At 26.5% G+C, this 23,078-nt stretch overlaps 2 protein-coding genes across 3 annotated transcripts; one reads left to right on the plus strand and one right to left on the minus strand.

Moving 5' to 3' along the window:
• Positions 1 to 21: 21 nt before the first annotated feature.
• LOC129965260 (poly(A) RNA polymerase GLD2-like) lies at positions 22 to 21,119 on the minus strand. Of its 2 annotated transcripts, none has more exons than XM_056079168.1 (13): positions 20,985 to 21,119; positions 18,664 to 19,274; positions 17,620 to 17,770; positions 17,134 to 17,248; positions 15,528 to 15,622; positions 12,230 to 12,293; positions 7,843 to 7,909; positions 6,035 to 6,111; positions 5,396 to 5,524; positions 3,074 to 3,120; positions 2,795 to 2,925; positions 2,592 to 2,707; positions 22 to 615 (listed from the first exon to the last, which is right to left on the minus strand). In XM_056079168.1, the coding sequence occupies exons 2-13, from the start codon at positions 19,113 to 19,115 to the stop codon at positions 443 to 445; spliced, it is 1,617 nt and encodes a 538-aa protein (XP_055935143.1). In that variant the 5' UTR covers positions 19,116 to 19,274; positions 20,985 to 21,119; the 3' UTR covers positions 22 to 442. The 2 variants fall into 2 exon arrangements, with proteins under 2 accessions (XP_055935143.1, XP_055935142.1); XM_056079167.1 differs by lacking the exon at positions 20,985 to 21,119 and adding an exon at positions 20,716 to 20,906.
• A 128-nt stretch (positions 21,120 to 21,247) lies between these two features.
• LOC129965287 (adenylyltransferase and sulfurtransferase MOCS3-like) lies at positions 21,248 to 22,717 on the plus strand. The gene has a single exon (XM_056079169.1). The coding sequence runs from the start codon at positions 21,379 to 21,381 to the stop codon at positions 22,687 to 22,689; it is 1,311 nt and encodes a 436-aa protein (XP_055935144.1). The 5' UTR covers positions 21,248 to 21,378; the 3' UTR covers positions 22,690 to 22,717.
• The last annotated feature ends 361 nt before the right edge of the window (positions 22,718 to 23,078 follow it).

Below are 23,078 nucleotides of genomic sequence, written 5' to 3' on the forward strand. Positions count from 1 at the left end.
AGAACAGTCAAAGAAAATATATTAAATCAGAATTCTTTATTTTAAACTACTTACAGTAAAATATACAAACAGTATAAAGTTATACATCTTATTTATCAGCTTATATACAGGTTGAGACAGGGACTTAACGTTCATTGAACATTTGAAACTTAAACTGCTCCAAATCATACAATTAAAAAAAAAAAATAATCTAACTGCACAATAAAAGTCTCCACACTTTTTATCTTTATTCTAGAATTATTTTAAAGCCACTTTACTCAGAAAAGCTAATATGTTTAATAGTTTAAACAAAATAAATTATCTGAGGTACTTAATTTTTACATTACAGCTTTGAGCATATATGACTTCCATATGAGTTATGCAGGATCTCCGATTTGATATCAAGCAGAACAGCAAAGTATTTCTCAAAACACTTGGTAAGAAAAAAAGGGGGGGGGGTACTCTAGGATCCTTTTTTAACAGCCGTTTCATAAGTACACGCTGGAACACCAAGGACAGATGATAATTCTTTCTTTTCTTTAAGGCAATGCCAAGTTGTTTTGAAAGCATTCATAATTCTGTTAAATGATGCTTCATCATAAACAGCACAGGCTGTATTTGTTCTATTGAAAGGCTCTGAAAAAATGGTAAAAATCAGTTTACACATCAAATGTTATACAAACTAATGATATATTTAATTTTAAAAATTAGAAGTTGCACATCTTTTGTCAACATAATAAAACCGCAATAAGAGATTGAATTTCACACATATATATTCTAAATAAATGCACTTGAACCTTTTGATGCCAGCAAAAACATTACATCAGATAATCAATAAAGATTAATCTCAAGTAATTTGTAACACCTTAAAGCAAATAATAGATACTCCCGATTCTGTCAAAATCTGCCTATGAAAAGGTTTCTACAAATTTTCATTTAGTTCTAATCAGTTATCTAATGTATGGTATAAAAACACTGCAAATATGGATATGCAATCTAAAAAATGCATTACTGTAAAAATTATCCTATGTCCAGTCAGAAATTTCAGTGTTATATCCATTAGAGTTACAATGGGCTCTCAGCTATTTGGTTTAATGAAACATACAAACAAGTTGATAAATGGTCAGAAGTTTTATGAATTATAACTCCCTTTTCCAGTTATATTTTACAAATACTATTTTCGTACCAAAATATGTTTTTGTTTTCTAGTTTCTTATAATAAAATACTTCCAGTATTTTAAAAGTTTAATTTGGATCGTACAGTACATTTTAAAATTTATTTAAAATGATATAGAATGAAGATTTATAAAATCATTTAAGTTTCTAATATCTTAATTTTAAAAAGAATCAAGTATAATGTGCATAAACAAACAATTGCAAAACATGAACCCAATTCTTATAAAAATTAGATTTTAATATTCATTGATAAATCATTACAAAAATGCAAAATCATTTTTTAACCAGCAATAAAACAGAAGCCAGACAGTCAGTAATCTTATTTCAAATATGAATACGAAATAGAAATAGACTGAAAAGATGTCTGCATACAACATGGGAACTAGAAATGAGGTATTTGCGGAGATAAAATTCACTGTTTGAGGCTAATTTACTGATTAGGCAAAGATGAAGGCTCCAATCTGATTTGATCTTCATTGTATACAAGTTCACCCACTACCGATTCCACTACTAATCTACTCGGTTCTTGTCAGCTGACCATTTTTAGCAAGCAACTGGTTGGGAAAATATATCAATAAAATATGTTATCTTTGTGGTCACCCTCTATGAAATATATTAAAATTTATTAGACAATATTATTTTATAAATCTGACACTGGTTCTGTTCATCGAGATAAGCACTTTCTTTTTAATGCTATCAATTATCTTCCCTAAAATTTAAATGGGAAATTATTCAACTCCAATAAACTAAGTTGTTTGCTGAATCAAAACATGTTCATAAAATATAAAAAATAATTAAGTGAAATCAATGAATTTTAGAATTTTTCTTGTGTAGAATCAAATAATTTCATACTACACAAAAAATACAATTCACTTTTTTAATAATTAAAATCTTTTTACTGATTTATTAAAAATTTCTCGTATTATAAGCAAGCCAATCTTCAAGTTAAAAAAAGAGCAATAATGAATTTTTAATACACAATAGAAAACAAGCAATTGTATTTAGAAGACACATTTTTATAATTTCTTTCTTTTGGAATTAAATTTTATCTATAATTACCACAAAAAAATTAGTAAAATCATGCTTTAAATATCTTATGGGGGGGGAACCCTACCAAACTAAAATTTACATAAAGTTTAATAAAATTAGAGAACAAAAATTAAGTTCTTGTCATAGGAAACAAATTTTGGATTTTCAGTGATGTAAAAATAATTTTGCCCATAATATTTCCTGAAGTTACCAAGGAAAAGATGTCAAAATCACATAATTTTTCATTAAAATTATAATTAAAAAATTAAATCTAAAGAACAAATTTTTGGTTACAAAGTATTTTATTATATTTCATAGTTTTAAATGCAGCAACTGGTCTTATTCTGTAAAAATACTCCTTATTACTAGAGCAAATTTAATGCTACAGTAAAATTTAAAACGCATACCTTCTATACAAATAAACTTCCAGTGTCCTCTTTTATTCTTTGTAGATCTGAAATTCATTGCAACTTGTTTTGGGAGTTTGCATCCCAGGCGAACAGAAATAACATCTTTTGAAAAGCTAAAGACAAACCAATGCAATGTTACAATAAATGAAGAAAACTGATATTTGATATATTATGTACAATAAATTAAACTTACAACTTACTCAAACTTATCTGCATAGTACTCAAAAAACCCATACAAGAGACTCCCTAGAGACTGTGTATTTTTTGACCGGAAAATACTGTTATCTCCATAAGGTATCAGGCTTTTCCAATAATCTCCAGGATCACGCCGCTATAAAAATAAACGTAATTTGAATGCTTTGTATATAATTGTACAAAATAACCTGCAGAAACTAAACTTTATTTTTGATATTAAAATACTAAAATATTCAATAATAAAAAAGTCTAATTAAACTTTTAGAAAAATAAAAAAAACTTACCGATTGCAATTTCTGCAAGCAAGGAAGGACAGGAGGATCACATCCACCTAAAGTATGCATTCTATTTAGTTTACAAACATGAGCAAAATATAACAGAAATGAAAAAGGAAGAATTTTTACAAGAAGTTTTCAGATATATCTATTTAAAGATCCTTAAGTATGAGGATGTCTAAACAAGTTCAAAATATTGTAACAAAATTTTTTTCTACAAATACCGTCAATCGATCGTAATACCGCAGGGCATTTAATCGCTAGTGCAGCAGCTTGCTTGCTGTCTAAACCTCTATTTTTTACTTGTCGGCGACTCCGACTACTGTCACACCCGACTTCTTTACAGCTTCAGAATGCCCGTCTCTTATAGTTCCGGGAGGCGGGGCTAGAATCTTCCAGACCAATCAGGGCGAACCTGGCTGTATCTCGGGTCTTAGTGGATGGATCGTGAAAGTTCTCGAACTTTCCAGTATTATCCATTTAGTCGCCAAACACGCCAAATGGTCGCCATGCTCAGCACGCACAGGACAGATCTTACAACGGTTTTTCCCACGATGACACTATTCGTGCCGGGTAGCAAAATTAGATTTGTAACAATATTCATAGTTAATCAGATCCCATCTTCAAGCATTGAATTCATACATTTTAAAATGGCCAAAAATGAATACAATATTTTCAAACTAAAAAAAAAAAATCTGAACTTTTATTAAATATATATAACTTATTATACTATTTTTTACAATGTTATAATGCATTCAAATTCTGTTTAGTTATATTAACATCCTGTTTACACTAGGGCTATTTTGGGATGGACTTTGTAATTTTGAACCATAGACAGATGACGAGGACGTCACCACCCCTCTCTAAACTTCCACACCACACCAGCAGGAGGACGTGTGGCCCTGACGAATTTAACATATACCAGAACCACTTACACGACAGTTTTTCAGTGGAATCAGTCTCGAACCTGAAACATTCTGAAGCTGAGACCTTACAACGAGATCATCATGGTCCTTCTATTTTCTCAGATACATAGTTTTACAGTTTTCAAGGGGGGGGGGGAATAGGAAAACTAAGCATAAATTAAAAATTCTTTTAATTCAATTTTTAGCATAAAAAAGGAGTCAAACAGTAATTAAAAAAAAATACTTAAAAAATCAAAACACAAGATATCGATTCCTTGTAGTTCATGGCAATATTAGCATAAGCCAATTTGCACAACTAAGAAATTAATACTGCAAATAAAAATATTTAATAACAAAATTTCCTAAAATATAAAAATTGCAATATGCATTTCTGAATTAAATTTTACTGTTAGTGATCAAGAATACGTATTACTTAAAAACTGGTCAATATCAATTTTCACTTAATTAACTTATTACATTATTCTTGCACTACTTTAATTATAGCACTATAGTTAATAGTTTGTATTTTTAATATTCCAGAAACTTACATTTTTATTAATAAAACAAATAAAATATATACATATATGAAAATTTCAGAAGGGCTTCATGCTTCATTTCTACCTTAGAGCTTTCAATTTATATGTTCATGTTTATCATTGTGTATATATAGTACTGTGCATGCAATAAGCATTCAATGGCTTAATTTATATTATATATAATAAAAATTTAGTACCAAGAACTTAAATTTGTTTATCACAATACATAATAGTGAAAATATTTTTAATATTAAAATTAATATAAAATCTTCAAAATCTTGCACAATTTTGTGCAATATAATTTTAGTGAATCTGCAAATGCTATTTAAAGGAAAACTGTTCAAATTTCAAAAATTTTAATTTTAATTTTAAGAGCAAGAACAAAGTTATTTTCCGTTTTGCAATGATTTTATTGGGAAAAAAAAGTTATATTACTTACTATCAAAATTTTTTCAATAATACAGAAAATAAGTTTTTTTTTTTTTTTTTTTTTTTTTTTTTAATGTTGGAAATGTAATGTGTCCTCTTAAACTAGAAACAGTCCTCTAAAGTATAAACTAGAAGTTTTGATCTTTAACGAGACATTAAATGTCTTATTAAAGGAAAAAATTTGCATAACCTATTTATATTTTCCTTAAAATATTCACAACATATTGAAGGAATACAATGCATCTTTTGGTTGAATACTAAGCATCAAAAATAGAATTTCAGTCAAATAAATTTTTCAAAATTCATAAAAACAATAAATGTTTTATTTTTTTCCCTGCAAAATATCCATAATTTTGATTCTCTCAATGCATATCTAGATTTATAATAAGAAGCTTACATAAATTTGAAGTTTAAATGCAACTATTGAGTTCATATAATATTTATATAAAGATGCTACTTACATTGCAAATAATGTATCACCATTAACACAAGTGAATAACTAGAAAGAGTCATTTCTTTGGCATTGTTTATTTTGCAATCTTGAGCCCATTTCTTAATGACTAGTACTAAAGGAGGAACTCTCCAATCTACTGCAAAATGAAAGCATTTTATGTTAAGTGAAACAAATAAGGAATATGTAGCTTGCACTGAAATGGCAAATAAAAATCATTCCACAAATTATCTTGAAATATAAATTAAGAAATATAATTAAATAAATTAATATTAATATAAATGATTAGTTAATTTATATTGAAATATAAATTAACTAATCAAAAAAAGAAAATACATTTTTATTAACATATCAGTATTCCAAATCCTCAAATTTCGTGTTTCTGGAAGAGCTCGCCATTTGAGAATTAAACAAAGTCAGTTTTGAAGATAAACATTTCTATATCAGTTAAAATCTATACGCAAAGCAAGCAAAATTTTTAATAATCAAAATCAATTAAGATATACAACATAATTGTTTAGGACTTGTGTGAAATCTATGTTCACCATAACATTTCATATTTAATGGCCAAGGGAATTTTAAACATTACTTTGATAAAAAAATTTACTTTAAAAAAAAAAAAAAAAAAAAAAAAAAGATTTATACTTACACTGGCTATAAGTTCCTAGAAGTTGGGTATTTGCAATGCCAACAGTATTATTAATATTTAAATCGACTTGGATGTTGCTGCAAAAATATAAAATATGAATTATTCCCTTGACACTAATTTTTTAAGAACACAAAATAAAGATAGGATTTTATGTTCTGGCAAAATTTAGGCCATAATCATTTACATTTTATTAAAATTAATAATGAATGTCAACAATAAAAAAAAAGCCTGACAAACTTTTGATAATTTTTAATTTAAAATTTTTTTTGTCCTACCTTTTCAAACAAAATCAACAACTGGAGTATAAATGAAAAAATGGGGAGGGGGGGATACAGGAATTTATTCACAACAATATATTATCTATACATAGTATAAAATGAAGTCTCCTGCAAGCGTCTGTATGTTGAAACCCTAAAAACTCGCGAAATAACAGCGATTCAAATCTCATTATCCCCAAAAGAAGGAAATTCAACTTTGGCCAGAGCACATTAAATGCCAAAACGCTTCGTTTGTTGTGCGATAATGAAAATGTAGAGGAAAGAAACGTTAGGTTAGTGAATATCAGAGAAAGAATGCCCACACTTTCATCAAAGGAGTCTTCTGCTGAGTAACAATCTCTCTGTAAATCGACTGCAATTGAATTATAGAGACAGAATGAATCTCGCCTATCTGCTGACAGAGAAAGACATTTAAAATTCGAGACACAGGAGAAGAACTGAAAGAACAAATGTTCTTGATATTTGGTTCGAAAAGGAGTACACCACTCTGAATTTCGATCCATGTGTGGATTACAGAAATGATGCCTCTGTTTGAATAGGAGCAATGTCTATAGTCTGCCCATATTATTCAGCTTTAGGAACAGCTTTGATATGCAGTCATTTTCGCTAAAAAATAATTTTTTGTCAAATGTTAGCAAAATGGCCGAATGTGGCAAGAACGGCAGCAATAGGGTAATGGTAGCAAAAGCGTCACTGAAAAATCGTCAACCTCGCAAGGTACAAAATGACTGGATATCAAAGCTTAGCCAGCTTTAAAATTGAAAGATGTATCAAAAGGCACATGTTGTTAGCAAGGGAAAATTGAAACCATTTTAACAGTCCAAACATGGAACAGCATTGATATACATTCATTTTCACCCCAAAAATAGTTTATCGTCAAATTTTAGCTGTAAAATGGCTGACTGTAGCGAGAACGGCAGCAATAGCGTTTCCAATCTAAAGGTTCCGAGGAAAGCTGCAGCAAATTAACGGAAACATAGAAAAAAAGACAAATGCAATAAAATGAAATGCATGTAAAAAAATTTAATCGAAAATAATGAACCCAACCTCACATGGCATCAAATCACTGTATATCAAAGTTTAGCCTTAAATATTTTTGAAACTGTGCTATAAAAAATTGTTTTGTAGTTATTTTTGATGATTTTAAAATGTCTTTTTGATCCCTCATGACATTCCCATGTTATATAGGGTGGAGACTAGATTTAAGTCTAAAGCTAATTTTTCCTTTTCTTGATGTTATGCCACAGGCAACACTGTGCTGGTACTGCTAGTGTGTGTATATATATTCATGCAATTTTATGAACAAAATGTGTTTTGGAAATTTTTAAAAGAATGGAGAAGGAGGGAATTCAAAGTTCCACCCCACCTCCCCCCCAAAAAAACAATGTAGGCAAGATTTTCTCCTAGCCAAGCACAGTTCTGCAAAAATCTTATAACCAGCTTAAAGTTTTCTACAATGATACAATCAATACAATAAGAAATATAACGGTAAAAGCTGAATAATTGAAAATAGGTACATAGAAAACTCACTTATACTTTTCTGTGAACTTCAGAATTGGTACTTTTGCTGTGATCAGATCTGTACTTATCACAAATGCTAGAGGAAAGAGAAGAGTAATTTTTTCACAATTTTTTTTTAAATATATAGTTGAATTACAAGCAAACATCAAATTAGTACAGCAAGAATATTCTCTGCTCAGATTTATGTATTGTCTAATTCTGAAAATGACCATACCAGTAACATAAAATAACTTAATACATTTTCAAATTTATTATTGAATATTTTATTCGCTTCTTGCATAAAGGGAAAATTTTTTTTTTCAAATTTTTAGTGTATTTGAAATATGCATTAAATATTTGCTTCTTATTTAAATCCTGAAGGAAAAAAATGAAACTGTTTCCATATTGATTAATAATTGAAATTTCAAACTAAAATAGTAAAATCTATGGAATAAGCAGAAATGGTCTATTATCCTAAATATAATGACATTAGATAAATGAACATTTTTTTAAAGGATATTAAACTAACCATAGTAAAATTTTCAATAAACTTTAAGTTAACAACATTATCTCAAAATATAAAATGCTCATTGAAAGAGATACATTTTCAGTTTTAGACTTTTAGAACAAGTAAGATCAATTTATACAAAAACAACCCATTTTTTAAAATTTCAAATAAAAAATAAAATAGAAATTTAGAAGAAAATTATTTTTCAAACATGAAAGTAATTTAATTATATTATTTTTATTAACACTAGGAAATAAAAATCATTTTCAAGTACTTTGCTTACTAATTTTGACAAGAAATTTGCTTGAAAAATGTTAATCTGTAGAAAGAATATAATTTCTCTTTCCCATCTGATGGCTTTTTTAATGATGCTTTTAGATTTACAATTGAGAAGAATCCTAGATGCACATAGTTCCGCTTATACAGGGTTGCCACTCAAAACTGGAAAAAAAATTCCCCGTTTTTTCCTCTGTATAATAAAATTCGTAACAAAAAAGGTGCGGCATTTTTGTAGGGCCTAACAAACATTTTTTAGCTATTTCACTTTCAGTGAAAATATTATTGATATATCATCGAATGCATTAAAGGACAAATGTGATGCACCAATTTTTAAAACTCGTAAAAATTTAGCTTTAAATGATTGTTCTTTAACTAAAAAGTTCGAAATCAGTTTATTTTCAGACATTAAATTTGACATCTTTTCCTGTATTCCTTTTAGATACTAACAAGAGGAGGGTATGAGGTTGAAAATTAAGTTTGGGATGAGATTTAATATAATGGTAGTATAAATTTAGAATGTTCACTCATGAAAATAATAAAGCATAATAGCCAGTCAATTTCAAGAAAATGGTCTTCAAACTTTTAGCATAGCTTATGCACTAATAATATGTTGTTTTGCAGAGGCACGAACAGTATAGTGGATAAGGTGCTGGCATAGCATTCAAGAGACTGCGGGGAACTAGACTAGCAGCAAGACCCAAGTTCAATCCAGGATAGTATATTTTACTCTTTATAATTTTTTTTATAATTTGCAAATTGTTAAAATTATTTAAAATAAACAGTTTAATTATTTATTTTTGCATTAAAAAAATGAAAAATATTTATTCTATTAATTCTTAGATTATGATTTAAATTATAGAAAAAAAAATTATAAATACGAATGCATTTTTTTTTAAATATTCAGAATTACTTAAATTAATTTATTTAAAAATGGTTTCAATTAATGTGTTACTCTTTTTGTATGGAAAAATAAATGTATTTTCTCTAAAAATACAGGTTATAACTTATTTTTTTTAAAAAAATAATTGTATTTATGTATATGGTTCTTGAATTACAATTATAATTAAATTATTAAGTGTCAAAATAATTATAAATATAATTTTTACTACAAAAGTATTTCAAAATATCTTTTTTTTCATCTTAAAATCGTTAAAAGTTTTACGTTTTTGGATTTTAATAAAGATAAATTATTTGTTATAACTCAACAAAGATGTATTTATATCTGAATTAAAGAATAGGAGACTGAAATAATTAAAATTATATGAACAAACATTCTAAATGTTAATATCCCATAAAAAACAGTAGAAAGCAGGTGTTAAGTTATGAAATGCATAAGCAGATGGTTCATAATTTTTAGTAACATATATTACACTTTGTGCACTGCCCAATTTTTTTATAGAAAAAGGAAATTAGTTTTTTTTTTTAATCAATTCCTTTATGGTTTCTCTTGTGCATAATCATTATTTATGGATTGTGCAAGATGCCAAAATATATCTGTTTTGAAATGTTTTTATGACAATTATCATTCTAACTCTTGTATTAATAAAAAATTAAATATTTTTACGATATCAGTAATTTAATTAACATTTATCATTATTCAAGTTATATTTGTTGTTATTTTTCCTGCTTAAAAATAAAATTATAATTCAAGTATTAAGCAAATGAATATTTATTTTTTGAAAGATTTAATTTGAGAACATACATTTTTGATTGAAAAAGTTACACATTAGTTAAAACTATCCGAAATTTTATTTAACTAACTTTTTTAAAGAAAAAAACATTCATAACTTTTTATTTTTTAAAAAAATTATAATTCATATATTAAAAGAAACATTTATTTTTCCATATAAAAATTAATATATTAATTGAAACCATCAGTAAATTGTTAATTGAAGTAATTCAGAATATTATAAAAAGCACATTCATTTTATAATTATTTTTCTTCTAAAAATTAAATTATAATCCAAGAATTAATAGAATATTTTTGCATAAAAAAGAACGTTAATTAAAACTGCAAATTGTTAAATAATTTTTAATAAATTAGAAAAAAAAAGCAAAAAATACTAGCCCTGAACTGAACTCTGATCTTGTGAATGTTACGCCCACGTTTTATCCACTATACCACTCAAGACACAGTGATGCATTATTAGTATATGAGTTATGCTTAAAGTTTCAGAGTTATTTTCTCGAAATTGACTGGCTATTATGCTTTATCATTTTCAAGAATCAATATTCTAAATGTGATTAAAACTACCATTGTACTAGATATCAACCTGAACTGAATTTTCACCATTGTGTCCCCCCCCCCTTACAAATTCAACATCAATGATGATTCTTTTGAGCTGGCAGGCAGTCTTGCATGCTTCCCTCTTTCAGAATAACTAGTAAGTACCTATTTTCCTGTATTATTTAGGTTTAATCTCTTCTTAAAAAGCAAGCATGATGCAACAAATGTATTTTGTGGAACTCCTTGAGGAACCCCTTTCTGCAAAATCAGGATTGGTGCTATTTATCCAACCAATTCAAATTAAATATGGATTTTGAGCAGCTGATTGTTTTAAAATTCTCTAATTTACTTTGAATACGTGGGAAGTTTCTCAAATAATAAACAAACCATTTAAGTATGATAGACTAAACACTACTGTGCTGCTTCTACAGATTGAATGATCCAACAGAGGAATGTATTCTATTTTTTCATGCAGTTACAGAAGTCACACATGTTCATTAGCTGCATTTCTGGAATCTCGCATTAAAAAAAAAAAAAAAAAAAAACTGTCTTGGAAACTGAAACTGGATTCATTTATAGAGGAAAAAGGGAAGAAAGTAGAAAAAAAAAGCTGTATTTCGGCATTACACAATCATGAGTGGTATTGTTTCATTTTCAGAAGCTATGACTATGATTTTTTATTCTTGCAAACTTTAGATATTTTTTTCCCATCTAGAAAATGCCAAACTTAAATTCCCTGTATTTGTTCAGTTTTTTTTTTTTTTTTTTTTTTGTTGATTTTTAAATTCTTTGAGTTTTTCCCGGTAGCATAGCAACCCTGATATAATTACTCTCGCTGTTTCTAGTTTAAATCAGCAAGAAAATAACTTGTATAAATATGGTAAACATTCTGTAATGACAAACACATCACCAAAATTTACACCTACATCTGCTATTTATAATATCAATGATCATCACCTGATGCAATTCATTACCATTTAATTACCAACACAAAGCTCAAGCATTTTTGATTAGAAAATTAACTTTTTTTCCTCCAGTAAACAAAAATATCAATAACAATCAAATAATGGTTCTTATAGTTTAAAATTTTTACTACCAAGATATAACAAATAAATGCGTAAAACTGAGAGTCATAAATTATAAACATAGGCATCAATGTGTTGAATAAATAAAAAATGTGAAGTAAAAATATTTTATGACACTAAAAAATATGCTCCTAAAATACCATTTGATAATTTTAATCAAGCATAATATACAAGTTAATAATTCATCGTCCTTATGAAATCTTATCTTTTTAAAATTATACAAATGAAACTTTAACAAATTTAAAAATAGAACGAATAATTATATGCAATCTAATTTTTAGACCTATTCATTAATTATGAAATCAAGTTTTTACTTACAACAATGATTAAGAAGTTTTTGAGCACACTGAAGAAGTTGCATTGCTTCTGTTTGCTGATCAATCTAAAAAAAAAAAGTAATACAGAATAAATCTATTAACACTAATCAGAAAGGCGTAGTAAAACTCCAATTATAATAATTAAATAGCCAATACAAGATCTAGCTAATAGGAAAATTTAGATAAGCAGTTAGATCAGAAATTATGTACTTTTAATGTGTGACACTTTATTTGAGTTTATAAATTAAAGTTAAGAAACAATGTACAAAAAAAAAAAACCCAAAGATTGTGTAATTTACATGAAAAAGAAATTACATACAATTCATTTCATACATATGTGTTAATATTACAAATTTAGATTAATTGGCTTCTATCTCCGATTTTGAAAGATTAATTTGTGTTTTTATACAAGAAAATTAACAACCACCCTTGACAGATGCTAAATATCAGCTTATGAAAGTGCACAGTTTAAATTAACAGTCAAAAATGTTTTAAATGAAGAAAAACAATTTCATAGAGTCGTTCACAGGTCATCAGAAAAGGGAAATCAGTGCAACTAAATTATTTCTCTTTTTTTTAAATGCCAGTTTTTTTCATTTTTTTTTTTTTTTTTACAAATAATATCTCCAGTAATAAGAAGTTTTAAGTTAATAAGCAAATTTGGTTAATATATTTCTAATAGTTTATCTTATCCAACCAAATATGTATATATTCAGCTTCTATTGATTGAAATTTAGACTTCATATTACTTTTAAACGAGAGGCTTTAAATGTAACTTTAAAAAAAATCATTTCATATAATTTCTTAAAATCAATAGTTGAAAAGAAAGTATTAATGGAAAATGCTAATTAAATAACTGCTCAGAAACTGCATGCTTTCTGATTGTAAAAAACTTTATGCATCATTACATATGTATTTCTTAGAAGATATTTACGAATATAGCTTAGAAACACAGAAAAAGGGACAGATGGGTGAAAAATTTAATATATTTGAAAGAAATAATAAATAAAAAATCTTAGGAATAATTTAGTTACTGTAAATGAGGCATGTAAAACATTTTTAAACGAACAATGAATTAAGTTTGGAAGCATATTTTAAAGCTTAAATCTTTAGACAAATAACTTAGGTTTAAGCAGAAAAAGATTTTTTTTAAAAACATACTGAAATTTTCAATCATGTGCAGCTAAGATTTTTTTTTTTAAAGTGCAACATTATGAAGTCTATTTTAATTATTGCAACATAAAAATATAGCAGCTTATTTTTAATTAAATTAACATTTCTTTTGTAAATTTATCAAATTTTAATTTTCTTTATTTTGTTAAAATAGTGACCATAATATTAATTTTTGAAAGTCTATTATAATAATATACTTGTCTTATACTAATAATTCTAAAGCAAATGTTAGAACTTTGAAGTCCAATCTTTTCTATGTAACATTTATTAATTATTGTTATAAGAACAGAAGAAACTCATCTCTATCCAATATTTAAAAAATGATGAAAGAAAGCACACTTATCTTAACACTGATAAAGATGATTGTAATGACATATAAATCATCTTTTAAACTAGACCAAATTCAACAAAACTACACACATTTTTTTTAAGGGGGGGAAAAATGCTATCAATTTTTTAGAGTAAAATTTAAAAATTCCAATTAATTAAAAAATCCACAATCAACACAACAACTTCAGATGAAATTATCCCACAAGAAATATTTGTATACCATTTTAATATAAAATTTACCTTTTTCAGAGAGACTTCATTTCTATAAAAAATACTTCCTTCAGATTTTAAAATCAATTTTTCAAAATTTAATAAGCTAATGAATAGATGCTGCTGATTTTGAAATAAGGTAATTTATAGTTCAATAACTAGTCAATGGCAAGACTTTATTTTTTTCCCCCATTTTTCCTAATATATTCTTAAACTTTTTTTTTTCTTTTCTATAAGACAATCTTGTTTGAAAGTCTTGTTTTCAATTCCATTTTTTTAAAGCATTTCATCATATATTACATTGCTAATTGGGATAAATTTATCAATGTAATGATAATTTTTCAAAATCCATTTGTATTCCCACTTTTAATTTAAAATTTCTTGTAGCCATGAGAAAACAAAGATTAAAGTCAAATATTTTTTTTAAATGCCATCAAATTGTAAATATAAAGTAACGCAATAATTTTAGATTATTAATTGATCTAAAAATTTCTGATGCATTATAATTTTAGTAATGCATTTTATCTACGCCTCCTTTCTACGTATTTTCAATTTTTCTTTAAAAAGCACATGAATTTGATTTTTTCTCCTTAAATAACATGGAAATATAAAAATTATAGACTTGATATTTGATTCTAGGAGACTGTATTTTTCCCTTCACATTTTAAAAGCACAGAGCTTTTGCGAGTCATGTATATCGGGAACAATCATTGATTTGATTTATAGTTGTGGAGGAAATGAGCTATATATCTGCTTTAAAAACAGTCTGGTCCAATTTATATTCTTATTTCAATTACAAAACCATTTTGATAAAGTTTTTATTTAAGATAAAAAGTTTTTATAAAAGTTATAGCCATTCAGATTAAAAGTTTCAGATAAAAAATTATGTATTCAGATAAAAAGTTTATATAGTATATTTTAAGGTAAAAACCATTTTTACATTAAAAAATTAGATATGAAAGTATTTTAATCTTGTGCAGCATTAGATACATCAAGTTTCAAAATAAAATTTTAAACTACCGAGTATTTGTTGATTGCCCGAACCCTATGACAAATTTCCTAAATGATACAAAAGCATGTCTCATATTAATCATATCTGCAATATTTTGGATAATAGAAAAATAATTGCTTTGCTTCATGAAACTATTGAATTTTCTCATTACACTTATCCTTATTAAAGCAATTGATGAAAAATTACAGTAATAAAAGATATTCTTATAAAACAATTAGCACCTTCTCAGAGAATGTAAACTAAACATCAAGGACATATTCATGTTCAAAAGGATTTTATGCCTTGTGAAAGGGTAAAAAATTCTATATCTAACAAAAAGGAATAGAAATGGAATTAAAACTACTTTTAAAGTAATGTCATTTATTGAAATTTTATTTAAAAGAATTATATTTTTCCCGTTTTAACCATTTGTTACATAGGTAGAACCTGCATTTTAGAAAAACTGTATCAGACAATTTTAATAAATATTTTCTTCTGCTATAAATTGAGAAAATTCAGAAGTATAATAAATAAAGACACTGAATTACAATTAACATTTTATTCTAAAAAGAAAAATATTATAAGAAAGTATTACCTCTACAGGTGAAGCAAGGACAAGACACATATCAACATCACTATTATTAGTACCAAGGCCATTCACAGAAGACCCAACAACTCTCAAACCACAATCTAAAAAGAAAAAATATTTTTATTAAATTAAAAGAATTTAAGATATATTTTAAATTTTATTTTAAAATTCCTTTTCTGGATGATTAAAAAAATTAAAAAACAATATTTGCCAAGATATTTACTATTCTATAAATTAAAATTAATTAATGTAATGTAAGCAGCAATGATATCAAATTTTATTTAAAAACATCAATATACAGTAGACATTTATTTAGTAGCTTTTAAACAGTACACTCACCTTACTCCCAAACGAAATTGGCAAGTAAATTTTGAAACTAGGACGAAACACAAAAAATCAACCTATCATACTTTACAATAATAAGCTTAATCTAAAAGGCCTTTTTCAAATATTTCATTATAACTTTACAAGAAGCTGTATGCTACTAAATTTTTTTTTCTATTACGCAAGGATTTTTTTTTTTCGCTTTAAAATCTTGCAACTAAAATATAGTAAGTAAATGAACACTTAAACAACATTATACAGTAATTGAAAAATGAAGGATTCTATGAAACAGTTTACAACTTCGTTAATATTTAATATTCAAATTATTTTTTTTATAATATAACAAAATGGCATCAGAAATATGTAGAAATAATAAATACAGAATTCTAACCATTGTCTTCATTTTTCAGTAAAAATAGTACACTACCTCCCCTTTTCCCCTCTAAACAATTCCAGCGAGTGGTATTTGGTACAATGATATTGGCTGCTCATGGAGACCACACATTTTTTGAAGGCAAAATAAAAATTTAAAAAAACAGCCCTATTTAGAACAAAATCTATCATCTTCAAAAAAATTATAAATTGTATGTAAGGCTGCATAATTTAGTAAGAATAAAATTTCAAGACATTCAATGAATTTATATTTAATTCTTTTAATTTAAACTTTGTATACATGATTGTATTTAACAAATACTTGCAAGCTAACAGATTATATAGTACATTATTTAATTACTATATACAGTGGCATTAATCATAAAAGATACAGATATACTATATAATGATTGGAACTTTTTTTTTTTTAATGCAGATCAAGAGTGGACAAAATAAATTTATTCCAAAACATTCATTTTTTTTAGAAACAAAAACAAAATTTAAAGCATATTTATCATGCCTACTCTATAATTTTAAAGCATATCAAAATTTTTTAAATTTCGATTGAGGCTTTTGATTTAACTTCAGCAATACCAGAGATTCTATACAATTCTAGAAATCTTTTATGTTACTATGTTATAAAACAAACAATTAATACAATTTAAGAATAAATAATTCATTTTATAATGTGTTTATAAATTAATTTCTGCAAAGGATTGTAATAATGCCTTTTGAACAAATTGTTTTTAAACTTTCAAACCAATTTTAACAGATCAAATATCGTTCTAGACTTAAAATATACTTAATAAATTTATAAATAAATAAAATGGATAGCTTAAAGGAATAATTGTATATTAGACAGAACCAACCAAGAATGTAGAAAAATGTTTAAACAGAAATAGCAATATGTATATACTTGGAAAGATTTGACCAAGAAGTAGATGTACGGCAGTGCGAAGATGCATTTTCTTTATGTACATTTCTTCTTTTTGCCTGGTCTTCATATAATGGCTCCAAATACCAACAGAAACCTATAGAATTTAATAATGCATTAATTTGTATTTAATAAACTTAAATTCATTTATTTAATACTACAGCATTTAATCAACTTCAAATTTGTGAAGAAAAAAAATCATTAAGACAGGCTAGTTGAATTAATTTTACTGCAGTATCATACTAATGCAACCGACCAGAATCACTCCAACACACAGACCCAAGGACACTTTATAGTAAACATCCATGCATTATCAAGGTTTGAAGTTGATCTCCCTCCCATAAGTTTAATGGAGCGTGAACAAAATATTCATTAATTAATAAAGTTTATGTATTGGCAAATAAAAATAGGCTTATACAACAAATGTAAGTAATTATAGAAGAAATAGGACTAATAAAGTTAACTCACATTATACCATTCATCTTTAGGATGCTGAGGAATTTTTCTTGATGGAATGTTTCCATTTGGAACTTTAGAATTCTGTGGAAAACGCTTTTGATTCTGAAAACGTCGATGAACATTCTGTCTCTGAGAACTGTTAGCATGATCAAATTTTCTCCTGTAAAATACACAAATGCATTGGTTTGAAAGTCTTATTAGAAAAAATCGATGGAAACAAAAAATTTATAAATAACTTGCTCATGTAAATTCAAAAAAATACATTAACTATAGAGATAATTAATAAAGTCAAATCAGATACAATTAATAAAGTATAAAGATATAATTAATAAAGAAATATAACTTCAAATCATTACTTTAGATTCTACAAATTTTTTGATCAATATAATAAAATTAGTAATTTTATTACTAAAATAAGAAAGTTGCAACAAAAAAAATTAAAATAAGACAAGTAAAAAAAATATAAATAACACAAGATTGATTTGAACTAATTATAAGTTTTTATAATTTAAATAGAATTATATAACAATTCATTCTTTAAAAATTTTTTTTAAAGGAATATGAAAAAGACAAATAGATGATGAAAGCACTGGATTTCTAAAGAGTTGAGTGTTAAAAAAACGTGCAGAATTAGAAAATAGATATAAAAGCAAAATGTTTAAATTAAGAATTAAAAAAATAGCTGTAATTAGACATGATTAGAGAATAGGTTAAGAATATCTTTAATAATAATTATATAAACAGATAATATATTAATATTAAAACAAGAATATGTATTCAAAATTTCATTAAAACCATAAAATGAAATGGATAGAAAGGAAATATAAATATTAAAATCAATTCTTCTTATAAAAACCATATTTCAAAAAGGCAGATTAAAAATTCAATAGTTTATCAGAAATATAGATAGTATATATATTTAAATTACTGGATTGTCAACTTGCTTCATTTAATATAATTTTTTTATTTATGAAAAACTAAAAAGTATGGAGGAATTGTGTAGCTTGCGTTTGCTTCATATGTACACATTATTTTAAAAACTTTAATACTTACCGAGGACGTAACGAATTAGATGGCAGTCCATTATTCACGAGGCCTACACTTTTGGGTTCTGTGCTACTTGATGTTTCAACAGAAGATGGAGTGGAGGAACGAGAACTGGAAACACCACTATCGCCACCGGCTGATTCGACCAGACTTTCTTTAGAAAACTGTCTATCTAATATAGGAGGATTAAAGTTCCGCCTCCTGAGAAAAGGCATGTAACTGTTAGCAGATTCCATATTGTGCATCAACATATTCATTGATACCCTTTTCATATTTGAAATATCAAGAGCAATCTGTGATGTTGCAAAGACAGGTTGCTGTTGCTGTAAGGATGTTGGCATAAAAGCAGTTAAATGATCTATAGGAATGAATGATACATCACCGTATGTTAAAAGAAATGGTGTCTTTGCAGCTTGATTGGTCACCAACCATGATGGATGATAAAGGCTATGATACATATTGAATGTTTATTAAAATTCTTATTCAATATGTATATATACTCAGATAAGGATTTCAAATACTAAACTCTGAAACCAACATCTTGGAATCTACTGACTTGTTGTCAGCATTTTGAGTATCTTGAAAATTCAATTTACCGATACTCAATCCTGGAATGCCTGTATAAATACATAAAACATTAGAATGCATTTGATACCATGAAAAATTTTTTATATAATTTATAAAAATTTTTTAATGAAATAGAAGAATTCAAATTGTAATACAATTTGATCAATAGATAGTACATATATAAAATTGTATTTTAAAATTACTTTTCCTGAATATTTTAATACTTTTTTCACAAGTAAATTAAGATCAAAATATACTAACTTTTAATCTATAATCAAAGTATAAATTCTACACATTTTTTTTAAACATCAAAATAGAAATGAGATATTTATTATAATGTAAAACCTTTTTCAAGAACAAATATTTTCTTTTATTAAAAAGTTTTTCCAAATATTAAAATTAAATTCAGTCTTCAAGAATGTAATCAAATTATTTAAATATGAAAATCCCATAAATAATTTTCTATAAATACTTTTGATGCAAACTTTAAAATAAAATTTGGAACCAAATGTACCAGCTCTATTAGACAATTTAGATTACGTGATTTACATTATTAATTAAAGCTAAATAAAAAGCTGCTTGCTTTAGAGATATTCTATTTCCATTATGAATAATCTTTAATTTTAATTTAATTTTTAAAAATATAAAAAATACAATAAATTTTCAAATAGGTAAGAACATGAAAGAAGTTACAGGAATTGTGATAAAAGATGAAATATTGATATTATCATTTGCTTATTGGGAATTGTAATTATTCTTTAAAAAAAATAGATACCAAAACTATTTGGTTCAATAATGAAGTAGTTAAATGAATAATTTTTTTTTTTACTACTGTAGAACATCAAAAATATATATGTATTTTAATAATTCATAATGCAGCAACTAACTATATCAAGTGATAAAAGAGATGCATGCAATTAAAAATAAATGGCACTAAACTCAATATTTATTAATTCTATTGAAAGCACACTGTAAACATAAAATTTATCTCACTAAATCAAAAATACTTTAAAATTGGCCATTATATTAAAATTATAGCTTCAAAAGAATACAAAATTATTTTTCATATTATATACAATTTATATACAATATCTGAGCATCAAATGAAAAATTATAAAACTTATACATGGAAAAAAAAATTACATTTGGTTTGCAATATAAATGCCGACATACTTTCCTGCACATTTTATTGAGGCAGGCAAAGTAGGAATTTTATTAATAAATTATTGTTGAATAATATTTATATTCATTATGAAATGGGACTGAAATACATCGTATATATACTTTACAAAAATTTCACAAAGTTTGTCTATTAATTAAAATTTTGTGAACTTCAATGTTAGAGAACTGGTTTAAAAATCCATGACTCATAACTATAATAAATTATATAATACCTTCTGGAATACATTACAAAAAAAGAAGAAAAAATATATTTAATTAAGTTTGGACACACATTACTCAAAAGAACAACTTATTTTATGCATATCTAACCTGTTTTGAACATATTTAATAAAAAGTAGACCGTGCAATACATTTCATCGCACGGATGAAATGGGCGAGACCGGCGTAATTTAAAAGACAGAAAGACCCATGAATACGACACATGTGCATTTAAAACATTAGAACAGATGAATTTTCTAATCCCGCACGGAAAATTATTAAGAGTTTCTGAATAAAATGAAGAAGTTTCTAAATAAAATACATAAATTCTAAAAAGATATGAATGCAAATAAAATAGCAGGAATAATTTCAATTCATACCGATAGAAAGCCAATTTCATCTTAAGAAAATAAATAAAATAGTATTCCAGTTGATGATGTCACTTTTTGCTTTAAGATAATTGGAGAGATGAAACTTTTCAAGTTGAAAGATGCACTGAAACCTTCACGCAAATCACTTGGTGGGAATTTTTCGGGCACGCCTGCAAGAGAGCTGCCGCGCTAAACATGTATCTCGAAACTCTCAAACCCAAACCGGCTATTTAAAACGAAACAGCTGATATCCCGAGAATTCTTACAGTTCTGTAACTGTAACGGAAATTGTGTTTATATTTTATTTCGGGTGTGATGCACGTTTTTTTTTTTTTTAAAGGTGAATTACAGTTACCTACTTTCATACTAAATATTACAAACAAGTAGATTTAAAGCAGTGTAAATGGAGGAAGATGTAAAGAGTTTAAAAGAAATAATCAAGCAACGAGATGCTGAGATTATTCGGCTGAAATCGATTTTAGAAAATACAAATAATTTTAAAGAAACATTAAACACTATTGAAAAAAAATCTTTCCTTTCTTCACAAGATATTTCACGGTACAGTCGACAACTTATTTTGCCCGAAATAGGAGTTTCTGGCCAAATTTCTTTAAAACAGACTTCTGTATTGATTGTTGGAGCTGGTGGACTAGGATGTCCTGCTGGATTATACTTAGCTGCAGCTGGAATTGGTGAAATTGGTATAGTTGATCATGATGTAGTAGAAATAAATAATTTACATCGTCAAATAGCTCATACAATGAACTCTATTGGTGAAGAAAAAAGCAAGTCTCTACAGCGGGCCATTAAGGAAATCAATCCCAGCATAAAATGCTGTGCATATTCTGTGTTACTTAATTCTACAAATGTGGAAGAAATAATTAAACCTTATAGTATAATCCTTGATGCTTCGGATAATGTACCTACTAGATATTTGTTGAATGATGTTGCTGTCCTTTTTAAAAAACATCTGGTTTCTGGTTCAGCTTTAAGATTTGAAGGCCAGTTGACTGTTTACAATTATTTAGATGGACCTTGTTATCGTTGTTTATTCCCTAAACCACCTGCAGCTGATACAGTTACAAACTGCTCAGATGGTGGTGTATTGGGTGTTATTACTGGTGTAATTGGTTCCTTACAAGCTTTAGAAGTAATAAAAATAGCTGCAGGACACCATCCTTCCTATTATAAAAAAATGTTACTCTTTGATGGTTTTAGTGGTGATTTCAGAGTTCTTAAATTGCGAAGTAAAAAAAGTGATTGTGAAATATGTGGAAAAGAACCATTAATTAAAAAACTGATTGATTATGAATTGTTTTGCAATAGGCCAGCAACTGATAAAGATTTTAATTTATCACTTTTGCCAGATACTGAAAGAATTTCTTGTAAGAAACTCAAGCAAATTTTTGATGAAGATTCTAAATGCATATTGTTAGATGTCCGTCCTGTTAATGAGTTTAAAATATGCAGTTTATCTAAATCAATAAATATACCTATTGATAAACTTGAACTAGAGAATTCATTAATAGAGTTGAAAAATTTAATAGATGAAACTGGATATAGTGATAATTATATCATTTGTAGACGCGGTAATGATTCACAAAAAGCTACTGTTGCGCTAAGAAAACTTATTCCAACTTGTACTTGGCATGATGTAATAGGTGGCCTACATGCTTGGCACCATGAAATCGATTCATCTTTTCCTTTGTATTAATATTAAATAAAAATGAAAAGTGTATGAATATTTTTTACTATTATTCTTTTTTTCTCTAAAAAGATCTTAATAAATGGAATTTAATATTAAATCGTGTATTAATTTTTACATACTTATTCTTTAATTTGAGATTTTTTTAAATGGTCTTTGAATATATCTATGAATAACTTTTATTACATTATTCTGGTATTTTAAAATATGCCAGGTAGTAATAATCTTACCTGTATTATTCATATTTTTTAGAGATGTTCAAGATTTCCAAAATACTTTAAATTAAGTTAGTTATCACTGTTTAGCAGCAATAATTTTTTGTTAATAATTTTGTCTAATGTTCATAATATATGAAAAGCACATTTTACAAATCTTGAAAGTGCCATTTCTATGCATTT

Source organism: Argiope bruennichi, chromosome 1 (genome assembly GCF_947563725.1).
Source record: "Argiope bruennichi chromosome 1, qqArgBrue1.1, whole genome shotgun sequence".
Lineage (NCBI taxonomy): Eukaryota > Metazoa > Arthropoda > Arachnida > Araneae > Araneidae > Argiope > Argiope bruennichi.